Here is a 12,769-nt window from a genome sequence, read left to right on the forward strand (position 1 = left end):
ATGCAAAGATAATCTTTCAAAGGATTGAAAGATTTAGCAATCTATTTGCATAAGGTTTTAATGGCCATTAACACTTTAACATCTTCATTTGCATGTAAAAGGACCTCTATGAGTTGTTTGCAGAGCCCAGTGTGTGATTAAACACACTCCCAGCCTGTGTAAACAACTGTGGAACATTCCACTGTTCTCTCCTAGCATGCATAAACATGCCATGGAGATAACAGTGTGCAGTCTATTGAGAGATAAATGTGTTTGCTTTATCTTTTAGTAGCTGAACCATGGATTTTAAGTTCACCTTAAAATCACCGTTCAAACGAAAAGTGCAGGATGCCCACATTTACATGTAACGATTATTGCTCATTTTCGGTCATTTAAATAAAATTTGAGCTATAATCATTACGTGTAAACGGGCCTTAATGCAGTGGAGAGGATAGCACCCAACTTCTCAGAGGCAGATTTACAGAGGTAGTCACTATTTCTGTGGATTTATCTTAAATGTCTAGTCACTGGAATAGGCTATTAACTTTTACTATTATTTTCTGTACTCTTAATATGTTTGAAATGTAAAAAAAATACATTAATAAGATGGCAACTATATGGCAGTTTTGAAACTGATACAAATTCCCTGGGTATTGCAGAAACTATGATCTTGTGGTTTCTGCAATACCCAGGCAAAAACCGATCTGGATGGCACAATTTACTTACAGGAACTCCCTTCCTCAAAATTATGGCTATAGTTCAGGTACTTTGCTGGCACCTAGAGGTCCTGACCTAGCCCAGTGTTTGAATGCCTTGATAACATTTATTTTAGTGTGAACCACAGTACAAAGCAACAGTTCTGAGGTCCGGATGCTATGGGCAATGACAACTGAAAGTATAAGAAACGTAATGGTAAAAGGATTTCGATGAACTGAACTGCAGTAGACATAGGCAGACTAGCCAAGATCAGTAACGGAGATCAGGCAGATCCACTATATGGCACTGTGGAGTAGTCCAAAGCATAGTCACGCAAGCCGGGGTCAAAACAGGTCACAGTCAAAACTACTGACAGCGCTATGTAGAGGCAGGGTAGAGGGGTTATACGTAAATTTCTTGTGGGTTGTATTAGAAGCAGGATTTTGAAGCTGAACTTTTAATCCTCCATGCACTACTTCAGTAAGTGTCATGAGGGTGGGACTTCAATGTGAAATGTCTTCAACTCCCTCAATTATAATGCTGCACAGCTCTGATTGACAGCTGTAGTGCTCTCCTGGTTGGATGTTACAGCTGTCATTCATAGAATCATAGACTGGTAGAGTTGGAAGGGACCTGCAGGGTCATCGGGTCCAACCCCCTGCTCAGTGCAGGATCACTAAATCATCCCAGACAGATATTTGTCCAGCCTTTGTTTGAACACTTCCCCTTCCGTTCAATGGACCGCCCAGAGCTTACTTAATACAAAAGGTCCATCCTCATAGCAGTTCCTGGAGCCACACACAGGGGGATTAAAAGTTCAGTTTGAGCCCTGCTTTTAAAACAACCATTGAGAAAGGTAAGTATAACACCCTCTCCCCTGCCCCTACATAACAAAATTCTTCGCGCTGTCAGCACAACCCTTCATCCGACGGACTCTACTGCGCGTAGTGCCGCTGGTCAGGTGATGCGGAAATGGATACACAGCTGATCTCGATGGTACAGCTTTTGACTCTATATTTTGCATTTCTGCTATGTGTGAATGTACCCTAATACAGGGAAGTCTAGAGCAACATCTCTGTGTGATGTAATGCAAAGATTTACACATTTCCATGGCTATCGCTGTGCTAATGGCATCTATTTTTTTAGTCTGCTAAGTGTAAAGTTTTACACGTAATCATCATTCAAATAGAAATTGGGTTGTGGGCTGAGAGTAAGGTCTATAAACATTGTAATATTTTGTTTGGCTACTAGCAGCACTGATTTCCTGACATCATCACTATTATCTATGTTGCTAGTGATACAGAGTCATATGTTGCAGTTGGTTTTGGGATTTCACTGGTCAGAGCTGCAAAGACTGAATATGAGTGTTAAAGCGTCCTTCCAAGCCTGAAGAAATAAAAAGGACAGCACCAGCTTCTCTGGCTACCCACTGTGTATTAGTATGCATATGGCCTCCTTCCCACGAGCGTGACGGGCTCCGCAGCGTAATATTACGCAGTGAAGCCCGTCACGGCGCCCCCCAGAGCCCCTATACTTACCTGCGGGAGATAGCGTGAAATCGCTTCCCCGCCCACCACCGCCGCGTCACCGCTCGTCACCGCTCGTCACCGCCCACCGCTCTCGCGTCACCAGCCGTGTCACGTGCACGGCCGGCCGTGTCACGTGACGCGGCCGGACCGCGTCATTTGGCGTCATATGACGCTCGGCGGTGGGCGGGAAAGCGTTTTTTCACGCTATCTCCCGCTGGTTACAGCGGGAGATAGCGTGAATGGACGGCTTCCATTGACTGCAATGGAAGCCGTCAGTGCGTACAGCCCGTCCTCACCCGCAGAAAATAGAGCATGCTGCGGGTGAGGACGGGAGAAATCGCGGTGCGTAATTCCGCGGTGGAATTACGCATCGTGAGCATTGAGCTATTAGGTTCAATAGAACCTAATAGCTGCGTGCAACGCAGCGGATTTTCGCCGCGAACTACGCGGCGGAAATCCGTTCGTGGGAAGGAGGCCTTAGGCTGCCTGCAGACGAGCGGGTCGGATCCGGCAGCGAGAATTCTCGCCGCGCGATCCGACCCGAGCGCCTGTAGAGACGAGCGCGTACTCACCCGCGCCTGGCGGCCCCGGCTCTTTCATGTGCCGGCTGCCGCGCAGCCGGCGCATGCGCAGACCGGAGCCGGCGGCCGGGTGAGTGCGTGCCCCGCAGAAAATTAGGACATGCCGCGGTTTGTTTGCCGCGCGAGATTTCGCGCGGCCAAACCGCGGTCGTCTGCATAGGAGTGCGTATTTTAATGCACTCCTATGCAAACTTTCAGCGGCGGAAATCCCGCGGGAAATCCCGCAGCGGGATTTCCGCTCGTGTGCAGGCGGCCTTATTAGTATAAGACACTACATCTGCTTTGATTAACCAGTGCTGCCCACATGAGCAGTGCTTGCCGGTCAGAGCAGCATGTAGTGTCTAAGACTACCGATGGATACTAATGCACAGTGTGAATCAGGTAGTCAGATAAGCAGTCGACGATCATTGTTTGTCGAGGCCTGGAGGATCACTTTAGTAGTGCATGTATTTTGCTAACAGGTCACTGACTAGAAATTACCAAAAGCCCTTCAGAGATATTGTGGGATTACTGCAATGTCGAAAGAACAGGCTTTTAAAGTTGGGTTAAGACTGCATTGCAGTCTACATTCAGCCTTTCCATTCCTTAGGTCTATATGAATAGCCGAAAAGAGTATTGAGACAAAACCCAGAACTGAACCATTGACTTTAAATAAGGCAAACAGCTATGCTATTGTGTCCTCTAAAAAAGACAGAAACAAACGGAAACCAGGCCAGAGACCAAAGTTTGCACTTTTTAAAGTCAATGTTTTTTTTCAGTGTTTCCATCTAAATAATCAGACCAAAATCTAGAATGGAAAGGCTCAGCGTAGATCTAAACACAGTGTGAACCTACCTCAATACTTACATTATATGGGTTTAACTGTCAATTATGCAATTCACTAATATCTACTTCAAAGTAGCTTACTGGCGGCATTTTAATTTAGCTAATATTTTTCAAACAATATGCAATCAGACATGCCTCTACAGTGCAGGGTGCGGTTGCTTTGTGGCACAACATTGTATAAAGTTCCTGTGCAGTAGCAACCCATATCAGAGTTTTCCACACCATCATAGTATGCCACATAGCAAGATTACTCCACAAAGTAACGCCGGTGTAACACCTGCATTGGAACCTTCAGCCGAAGGTTCCGTCATAGATCCGGCTCAAGCTACCAGAAGAAAAAGGGCCAAGCGGAAAAAGTCGACGGACCCTGCTATAGTCAATGGGGTCCATCTGATGCTGTTCAGCTTCAGGGATTTCCCTTTCATGCTCTCCAAACAGAGCAGAAAAGCAGAACCCTGAGTGCAGATTTGAAACCACAGTGATGCATACATAACATGCCTTATAAAAAACTAAGTATATACATTATGGCTTCTTCATATCTTTTCACCATTTTTATAAATAATCACATGCTGTAGCTCAACATAGGAGACCAAATAAGACTAGCACAGTGGTCTCTGCATGCATACAAACCTTTTAGATACTATAGTTGGGGGATTTAAAGGTACTGTCTCATGTAGACAGCCCCTGTCTATATGCTTCTTTAGGGATCAGGCTAAGATCCCGGCTATGAGTCAGAACAGAGTGACCTTAAATGTCTGACAAGAGAAAACAGATTTTGCAAAGGAAAGCTTTTTGCCAGAGGTGTTTGGAGGCAGACCTGTAGAGGCAGAGATCAGGTGATTGCCATAGTATCTGCAATACAAGTCTTTGATGATGAAGGACTTAAACAATAGAAATATTCCACTGACTTCTCTGAAAGAAGTAGTGATTAAGTGGTAAATAGTCAATATAAACTAATCCCCTGTCAGAGGAAAAAAAATCAGATGATAGGCCTCATGTCAATGTGTGTACAATGCAGAACCATATTGTTTCACATGGATCCGAAATTCACTTATGTACATGAGGTCTAAGGCAGTTTATTTAACTGAAGTTCATCTAAAAACTTTAATGAAATTGAGGGATTTCTTTAGTACAAGACATACACGTTGCCAAATTCATTTTCTTACGAAGCTTTTCTGTGGTTTACTGGACAGCACAAGAACAAGGGATCTGTTTTAAATTACTGTACGTTGTAACAAATTAATCCTGCATCTGGCCAAATACTTGCACATTGTTGAATTCTGAAGTGCTTCAATTCCGCCAGTCTCAGTAATAGAAAAAGTTTTAATAAGACTTATTATGTTGTAATTACAGCCTCGCCTGGAGCTTTCAGTGGAACTTCTTCATTTGTTTAAAGCAACGTTGTTGTCAATATGAATTTTATAATTTAGGTGTTTTATTTATGTGATGATTTTAGAAGCATAACCCCTCAAATAATGCAGAAAATCAAAGTGTTGATTACTGTAACTCATTCACATAAAATATTCATCATGTGAGTTATAGGATACTTTTTTCTCACCCTCAGAAATTGTTTAGAACATACTGTGTATACAGTTCTATTATACGAGTATCAAGCCACAAAAATTATTTGTATATTCGTAGCAAGGCAAGTATGGACTGGTCACGTTATACTGAGTCCATCTGTAAGGAGCTGAAAATTAAAGGGGTTGTCTCACGAAAGCAAGTGGGGTTAAGTACTTCTGTATGGCCATATTAATGCACTTTGTAATATTGGCTGGAATCGGCACATGTGACGGGGGCGGAGCTACGTGATGACGCGTACAAGGGGCGGAGCCAAAACGCCGCTGCTGCCGAGCCCAGCCGAAGGGAGAAGACCCATCTGCGCAAGCGCGTCTAAAAAAGCAAGAAGACACCGAAATTAGACGGAGCCATGGAGACGGGGACGCCAGCAACGGAGCAGGTAAGTGAATAACTTCTGTATGGCTCATATTTAATGCACGATGTATATTACAAAGTGCATTAATATGGCCATACAGAAGTACTTAACCCCACTTGCTTTCGCGAGACAACCCCTTTAAGTCCTCACTAGAAAAGGAATCTTTACATTTATCCTAATAATTCAAAATGAAAGTACATTTCATACAGCATATCAGCAGTCATGTTTAAACAGAACAATAAGGTGTGTTCCCTAAATACAATTTTCTATTTCTAAACTATTTGCCTTGTGGAAAGGTGCCACATTCACGTATTTGTACATCTAGCCATGTAGCATAGAAAATAAAACAAGTAAGGGCTTAATGTGAACATCCACTGGGATCTTAAAAATTGACTTCTGTATGAGCTGCTCACCTTGCTCAGCTTCGCCGCCAGCACACCATGATCTGCACACACCGACCACCAGATAGGATTGAGAATGAGAGGTCATGGAGTTGCAGCCTGGCACATACACCAGTCAGGATGGTAACTATTATAACTTTTATTTCATGGTGGAGACGGATACAACCCTTTTCCAGGCTGGACTGACCTCTTCATGACTTTCCTGATGGAGAGGCCGGTCCTGGAAATGCATGTTATTTGTCTCCGGTGTGAAATAAAACTTATAATACTTACCTTCCTGGCTGGTGTGTGTGCTGGTTTGGTGCTCTGTGAACTGTCATTCTCTCTCTATTTCTACCCCTGACTGCATTCTGTGTTCCCCACAGTGCCATGTCCACACCAGTGCTTTATTTTTGGATCGTTTCCCATGGAATCAGGGAGGGACTCCCATGTTACAATTAAACCCTGCAATATGGATATTATTCTTCCAATACTGAAGCATCTCTTGATATTGTAGGCCACTAATTGTTTCCATTGGTGGAAGGACATGTTAGAAGCACAGCTTCAAGGGTTTTATTGTAAAGTTTGTTTAAAGGGAAACTGTCAGTTCCTAAGCTGCTTGGACTATGGGCAGCACCATATAGTGACAGACATGCTGCTTTCAGTGGTCTGTCATTTATACCAATCAGTTTACTGGTTTTGCAAAGGCCCATTTACAAGGAGTGCTGAGCGCTGAAAGATCGTTCAAATGATAGTTTGAGTGACAGCTTTAAGCGATCATTTTGCATAAACTATTAAGTAGCTACTAGCTTATTAGCGTGCAAATGAAGCCTTTAGCTGAAAGCAGTTAATAGCTGGAGGTCTCTTATCTCCATTCAGCTCCTTTGTTCTCCAACAGGAAACAATGCTATCAGCACTACCAGCGGAGAACTCAGCATGCAGTCCTGATAAGACCACATGACGATTTTTTAGGTTGGACTGAATTTAACGATCAGCTAGCAGTACATGATGGCCGCGCATTTAGACGCAACGATTATCGCTCAAACGATCGCTTTTTAGCGATTTTTGAGCGATCATAGCTCCATGTAAATGGGCCTTTACTTTTGAATGGTTGGACTGGAGATGAGTCTAATGAAGCTCATACATATTCATATATGCACTCTCCCCACCTCCTGCTCCCTCCAGATGCTGATTGGCAGCATCTGATAGTCTGTGTTACTGTGCTTACAGGGGGACCTGCCAATCAGCAACTGGAAGGAGGAGGGGAAGAGGAGAGTACATATATGAATATACATTAGCTTAATTGGACTCATCTCCAGTCCAGCCCTGCAAAGTTTCAAAAATAAGATTTGCAAAACTCTAAAACCAATCAGTATAAGTGACAGACTGCTGAAATCAGCGTGACTGTCATTTCACTGTACTGCCTGCAGGCTGGGCAGCTTAGGGGCTTGACTTGTTCCTTTTGGCAGTATTTTTGTACTCTTAATATCCTCCTAATAGACTAAAAAATGTTATTTCTCTTTCTTCAGATATCGGTTGATGGTTTCAGATACATCGCTAATGGATGTGATGCTCTTCAACACCTAAAAATAAACAATATGTTTACCCTAACAGACCACTGTATCACAGTAAGTTAAGGCTGCAGGACCTACAGTCAATCAACCTTGTTCCTAGGGTTCAGCTGGGGCATAGAGGGGTATTTGACCCCTGAGTCAGTTCCCCCAACTATAGACAGGGCCAGTTGAGTATTGGGGCTCCTGGAGTCCATGAAGGTTATGCTCCATAACATGCTCCTGCTGTTCCCAGTTTCCGACTGTTCTCTTCACCCAAACCGCATCCTCTAAGCTGCAGGCAGAGGTGGAGGAGGAGTGTTGGCAAGGTAAGCTTGGCTTGCAGGATTGACTAAAGCCCCAGTTCCAGCAGCAGAAAAACAGCCCCAAAGCATAATGCTGTCTCCACCATCTTCACTGCGGGTATGTTTTTTTTTTTTTTTTTGGTGATGCGCAGTGTTGGCTTTGCACTAAACATGCCCTTTGGAATTATGGCCAAAAAGTTTAACTTTGGTCTTATCAGACCATAAAATGTTCTCCCACATACTTTTGGCAGACTTAATGTATGTTTTGGCAAAATATAGCCGGGCTTGGAAGTTTTTCTTTGTTTGAAAAGGCTTCCGTCTTGCCACCCTACCCTACAGCCCAGACATATAAAGAATACAGGAGATGGTTGTCACATGCACTACAGAACCAGTACTTGCCAGAAACTCCTGCAGCTCCTTTAACGTTGCTTTAGGACTTTTGGAAGCTTCCCAGACCAATTTTCTTCTGGTCTTTTCATCAATTTTTGAGGGACGTCTAGTTTTTGGTAATTTGGAGAAAAGACAAGAAAAACTAGGACTCAGGAGTAACTTATAGTCAATGTAGTCTTATAGAACAGTGAATCCAGTTACATGTATGTTGAATCAAACAATGGTTTCATACAAAGTATGTATAATCCAAGTGACATTTTATTTTAGATTTTAAAATAAAGCCAGAAATCTTCAGACAGCTGGGGAGCTATAGTTTATAGCTGATTAAAACTACTGTACATAGTAATGTAATGGTAGATGACTCCAATGTTTGAAAGGGTAAACACTTGCCTTACACGATGTGTGTCATCTCATCCCAGATAGAAGAAGCAGCAGAGCATATAAAGTATGTAATGATGGTGGAATTAAAATAGGGGGGAAATAATGTATAGGACGGGCTGGGGAGGAAACGGATTTAATTTGTTAGGGATAAAAAAATGAGAGGGTAGAGTTCTTACGGTATATAAAAGAAGGAAAAAATGTTTTTTGATTTTTTTCTTGTTTGCTTTTTTATTTAGTTGGGGATGACGAGGGTGTGGGTGGGGTGAGAGGTGAATTAGAGTAACCAAGAAATAGAAATGATGCACCCAGTATACATAGATACGTGTGGTTGCATACAGTATATGTATACAAACATTTGGACTAAAAACAGTAGGATACTAAAAACAGGAAAATTGTATTACCAATAAAATTACATAAAATTGTATTACCAATAAAACAGTATTTCCAATACAAATAAAACCAATTAATACAAGGTGGTTACCAACAGCTTAAAAAATTTAATAGTATCACTCTCTAATATGTAGATGGCACATTTATTCACCTACATTTTCTAGTCCCTCATTGAGCCCATTAGGGCCAACATTTTTAATTTATAGATCCAAAATATTTCTCAACGATTCAATCTCTCAAACTAATCATCAATGTCCTTACTGATTTGTTCAATTGGGTGATTGTGAAGGAGTGAAAGTCAGAATTGTGGGATACTGGAGCATGGCAAGATATACTGTGTTTTAAAAAACATTAGTGATGTGAGTCCTAGTTTTTTCTTTTTTTTCTCTAATTTACAAAACGCCACTAAGACCTTTGGATCCCCAGTGTACTAGGCCGGCAGCACATGCTGTACTCTACAATTTTTTTTACCTGCTTAACTCTATTCTCACATTCCTATTGGTCCCCTATCTGGGACGCTCTGCCCATTTTTTCTCCACTTCTCCATGACAGTTCTTGGTAATCTCACTGTTGTGCCAAATTTAATTTACTTCACTGTGTTCCATGGTATATGTAATGCCTTGGAAATATTTTGGTCGCCTTCTCCTGACTGATACCTTTCAACAATCAGATCCGTTTGATGTGCTGTAAGTTAGTTACAGCTTTTGCTTAAAAATGCAACTAAGAAAATGTCAGTAAAATCCTACTAGAACAGCTGAACTTTATAGGAGGTAAATCAGAAATCACTGTAAAGGCAGAGGTGTACTGACTAGTATTTATCATGAGTTTAGATGTGATTGGTTAATTCTGAACACAACCGTATTCCCAAACATAAGGGTGCTCACACTTATGCAACTACATTATTTTAGTTTTGTTTTTATTTTTCTACCCTAAATGATTTCAGTTTGTTTTCCAATGGTATTGTACAGATAACGGGTCACACTGAAGGTGGAAATAGATCTGAAATCATTCATCTTTATCAGATTTTTTGACATGAAAAAACATGCCATTTCACTTTTTATATCCACTGTGTATATAATGTGTGTGTTTGTGCAGTATGTGTGTAATGTTTCTGTGTCTGCTACTTTCACACCAGGGCACAGGAGCAGATCAATGAAAATAAGGGCAGTATCAGATTCATCATATGATGGACATCAACTGCACCTGACAGACCCTAATTGATTGTAATGGAGTCTTTCAGGTTACCTAAGTCTTGGGTATACTAATAGATCATAGACTGAAGATGAGTCAACAATGGGATGCAGCAGCCAAAAAGGCAAACACAATTCTGGGATGTATTAAGAGAAGCCTAAAGTCTATATCACGTAAAGTAATTATCCCCCTCTACTCTTCCCTAGTCAGACCTCATCTGGACTACTGTGTCCAGTTCTGGGCACCCCACTTTAACCCTTTCCAGCTCCAGGACATGCATTTAAGTCCTGGAGCGTTGGGGTATGTATGAAGAGAGGTCGCAGGGCGACCTCTCTTCATACAGTGCCGGCGTCAGCTGTTTACTACAGCTGACACCTGCAGACAACAGCTGCAATCAGCCGTTCGGCTGATCGTGGCTATTAACCCTTTAAATGCTGCTGTGAATTCTGACAGCGGCATTTAAATCCCCCGAACAATGTTCGGGGGTCCCCTACGCCCCCCCCCCGCGGTGAGATCGGGGGAGCCGTGAAGGTGTCATGGCAGCCGGGGGCCTTCTGAAAGGCTCCAGGCCTGCCTTGGGAGACTGCCTATTAAGCCATCCCTGTGGGGTGGCTTGATAGGCTGCCTGTCAGAATGCGGTATGACGTAATGCTATAGCATTACGTCATACTGCAGGAGCAATCAAAGCATCGCATATTGTAGTCCCCCAGGGGGACTTAAAAGTAAAAAAAAGATCAATAAAGTTTTTTTAATTGTAAAAAAAAAAAAAAAAAAGGAATAAAAGTTTAAATACCCCCCTTTTGCCATATCTGTAATTAAAAAGTCTAAATAATAAAATTAAAATACATATTTGGTATCGCCACGTCCGTAAAAGTCCGATCTATCAAAGTAGCACATTATTTACCCCGCACAGTGAACGCTCTCCATAAAGAAGAATAAAGAACGCCAGAAATGCACTTTTTCAGTCACCCTGTCTCCCAGAAAAAACGCAATAAAAAGCGTATGTATTCCAAATTAGTACGGAAACTTCAGGACATCCTGCAAAAAATGAGCCCTTGCTGAACTACGTCGACGGAAAAATAAAAAAGTTATTGCGCGCACAAGATGACCGCAGAAAATAATTGAAAAAAATTAAATGTCTTTGAAAAAAAAAAAAGAGTAGTAGTAATAAAAAACTATACAAGTTTGGTATCATAGTAATTGTACTGACCCATCGAAAAAAGTTATCATGTCGCTTTTGTTGCAGTTTTTGCGCCGTAGAAACAAGACGCACTGAAAGATGGCGAAATGTTTTTTTTTTTTTCATTTTACTCCACTTAGAATTTTTTTTTAAGTTTTTCAGTTCATTATATGGTACTTTGAATAGCACCATTGAAAACTACAACTTGTCCTGCAAAAAAACAAGCCTTCATACAGCGACGTCGATGAATAAATAAAGGAGTTATGATTTTTTTAAAGGGGGGAGGAAAAAACAAAAATGGAAAAAAAAGGCCACGTCATTAAGGGGTTAACAAAGACATGGACAAACAGGAGCAAGTTACCAAGATGGTGAGCGGTCTGCAAATCATGTCCTATGAGGAACGGTTAAATTATCTGGGAATGTTTAGCTTGCAAAAAAGAAGGCTGAGAGGAGACTTAATAGCTGTCTACAAATATCTGAAGGGCTGTCACAGTGCAGAGGGATCAGCCCTATTATCATTTGCACAGGGAAAGACTAGAAGCAATGGGATGAAACTGAAAGGGAGGAGACACGGATTAGATATTAGAAAAAACATTCTGACAGTGAGGGTGATCAATAAGTGGAACAGGTTGCCACAGGAGATGGTGAGTTCTCCTTCAATGGAAGTGTTCAAACAAACTCTGGACAAATATCTGTCTGGGATGATTTAGTGAATCCTGCACTGAGCAGGGGGTTGGACCCGATGACCCTGGAGGTCCCTTCCAACTCTATGATTTTATGATATATTCATGAGCTTGGTTCTGGTGCTTTATTTATATCTGCACATGGTTCTAGTGCTGTAGATATGTACTAAGGTCAGTTTTGGTGCTGTATTTATGTTACGGAAGGCAGAGATAAAACCTATGGATGGGCTGCTACTCATGAGCTAATTTTGTGTATTTGCCTAACCCCCCACAGCCTAAAATTTGCCAGTCAGCCAGCCCCTGCTTGTCCCCCATTTTTCTTCTTCAGTGTACAGCACAATTCTCTTTAGATGTGAGCATTATCTGAGGCCAGGATCTGGGTTCTGGAGCCTGTGGACTTGTGTTAACCTTATTTATAGACGGAGTACATCTGGATAAAATATGTTTTAAGATTGTATATCAGTGTTTCAGTATGTTTTGAGTGTATGGATTTATGTTGCGTGGAAACATGTTCTTTTGAAGGCATTCGTAGGTATGTAAGCATTTGGTATGGACAAATGAGAGACAGATTTGTAACATATTTACACTCAACATACTTGCTGATATTTAATACACACAAGTGTTTAATATTACATCAGATATGAATCTCACCAACCTCTTTGACAAAATATAAAAATACTGCTTCTATGGATACTCTATTTGCACAGTGTCAATAATGGGCAGATAAACTATTCAAAATATAACAGTTTTCTGGAGCAAATTGCACTAGAAAA

The 12,769-nt window shown here is 41.7% G+C and overlaps 1 protein-coding gene across 3 annotated transcripts in view; it reads left to right on the forward strand.

The window, feature by feature from the left end:
* The window catches only part of FBXL13 (F-box and leucine rich repeat protein 13), a 159,693-nt gene that overhangs the window by 103,542 nt on the left and 43,382 nt on the right, over nt 1–12,769 (forward strand). For all 3 annotated transcript variants that reach the window (XM_066591982.1, XM_066591984.1, XM_066591983.1), the window contains exon 13: nt 7,456–7,554. In XM_066591982.1, the coding sequence (XP_066448079.1) occupies nt 7,456–7,554 (99 nt within the window). The remainder of the gene's footprint in view (nt 1–7,455; nt 7,555–12,769) is intronic.

This window comes from Eleutherodactylus coqui, chromosome 2 (assembly GCF_035609145.1).
Source record: "Eleutherodactylus coqui strain aEleCoq1 chromosome 2, aEleCoq1.hap1, whole genome shotgun sequence".
NCBI lineage: Eukaryota > Metazoa > Chordata > Amphibia > Anura > Eleutherodactylidae > Eleutherodactylus > Eleutherodactylus coqui.